We start from the raw sequence: 1,959 nt of genomic DNA, 5'->3' as shown, positions 1-1,959 counted from the left end.
CAAACAACTGCAACCTTTATTTACTCATTTCCTTGCTATTGATGGACGGGGGCCTGTGATACTTAAAAAGTGAACAGATAAAGAATGTAACGGGACGTAGAGTGGGGTGGAGTGAGGGTGAGGGGAGAGACGATCGTAAGCAAAACAGTAGTGTTAGCTAGGCAATGTAGAAGTCACAGTGGTGCTGCACAATTCTTCTAGTCCGGACAAGACAACTCTTTAAATTGAATTAATTTTTGGGAAGCAGGGGACTTATTTAAGAACTAGATTTTATAGAGAGTACTTTTTACTCATCGAAAGACAAAGGGTATTGAAGCAAATTGGACAAATAAACAAAATACTCCACTCAAGTTTCAGAAATTCAAATTGTCGTAAAAAGTCAATGGAATTCTTGTGTTTTCAGTAACGAGGAATGAGTATAAGGTTTAACGCGATTTGAAGCCACATGTAGCTTGAAGTAAGTAGTTAGCTGATTTACGTGTTTAATACATAAGTAGGCATTTTTGTGCGAGTTTGAGCTTCACTACAAAATCGGAGTAAACCACAGTTACTTTGAATTCGTAAAATGGAAAAAATATGGCCGTATTTTCAATTGAAGCAGTAATGATTCTACGCTACCTTGTCTAAATATGTTTATTTACCTTTTTAGTAAGCTTTTTTCTTGCCTTCTTGTTGGTGCTTTCCTGCAATGCAGCACTTTTTCCTACAGATGTAACATTGTTGAGTGAAAACTTGTCTAACTTAGAATCAGAGCGCGATTTACCTCGTATCGTCATGCACGTTATTCTGTTTTCACTGGAAATGATATCCAGAATGTCAAAAACACATTTACATTGGTAAACTTTACCTACACCACTTTGTCTCAGTCTTGGAATGCTAAATTTAAACAGCGAAAAAATACCAGAAGAATCGCATGATACGAGTTTACCTCTTATAAAGTCATCGCTTTCGTTATTTTCAATGATTTTAATCCCTTTAATTCTGTTGTTGTTGTGGGGATTCGCATCTTCTGTGGAGGAAAGTTCTAAGTTAAGTTTGAATTCAATGTTGATAGGAACAAGTTCATCGCTGTGAATCATAAACAATCTGAGATCTCCATTGGAAAGCCCGATAATAAAGTGTTCGTCAGTGATCCAGGTGAAACATGTAATTTGTTTAGACCCTAGTAACTTTTGATCACAAACGCTGTTTGAAAGTGTAACGTACAATTTCTCGTCTAAAATACTAGATATAACGAGATTCTTTTGCGACATAATGGCGTAGTACTTTCCATTTTTATTGAATTTAACTACATGAAAAGTGTCGTACTTGGCAACTAATTTATTGTTTTTATCGCTTATTTGGGTTAAATTGTATTTTCCTGTTATTTTGCCCTCCAACAGGTTGATCAGACATATGTTTCCCTTGATGTCTAAACTCAATGCCAGTCTCATAGACGGATGAAAGTCCGCCGATATAGGAGTGTATTCATGACACTCATCCAGTAACAGTAGTGGCTCCCAGTCTGAACATCGCCACAAACAAACGAGCTTGTCCTCACCGCACGAAATCATGTATTTGCTGTTCGGAGAAATGACAACTGAAGTCACACTTCCTCTATGCTTAGATAAAACTCCGTTGTCGCATCTCGTCTTTAGATTATATATTCTAATGGTTTCGTCCCCGCCCGCCGTTGCTAACAGATGTTTGCTTGAATCCATATCCTTTACACTAGACTTCCAGGGTTATCAGTTAATATATTGTCTTGCTTGTGAGCGAGGCAGACTAAAACAAGGCCTCCCGTGGTTTGAATCTTTCATAATAAAACAATCGTTTCTGACTAACCCTGTATCAGTTTCCCCGCGCTCACTGCCATAAACCTACCATGTGTGCCTTAAACCCAAAAATTTGATTAAAAGCAGCGTTGTCCACGCTCCCGGACTCAGATTTGGGTGACTCTCCTCCCGTAGTTTTTTCATC

General features: G+C 38.1%; 1 protein-coding gene across 1 annotated transcript; it reads right to left on the bottom strand.

Annotated features, from left to right (window-relative positions):
• Window positions 1-623: 623 nt before the first annotated feature.
• Window positions 624-1,700, bottom strand: FG386_000262 (uncharacterized protein; the record flags this gene model as incomplete). The annotated part of the gene is made up of 1 exon (XM_067339605.1): window positions 624-1,700. One exon carries the CDS (start codon window positions 1,698-1,700, stop codon window positions 624-626), a length of 1,077 nt encoding a protein of 358 aa, XP_067198939.1.
• Window positions 1,701-1,959: the final 259 nt, after the last annotated feature.

The sequence above is a fragment of the Cryptosporidium ryanae genome, assembly GCF_009792415.1.
Source record: "Cryptosporidium ryanae isolate 45019 chromosome Unknown contig_122, whole genome shotgun sequence".
Classification (NCBI taxonomy): domain Eukaryota; phylum Apicomplexa; class Conoidasida; order Eucoccidiorida; family Cryptosporidiidae; genus Cryptosporidium; species Cryptosporidium ryanae.
The sequence above is the reverse complement of the archived record's forward strand: the minus strand, read 5'-3'. Positions and strand labels throughout refer to the sequence as shown.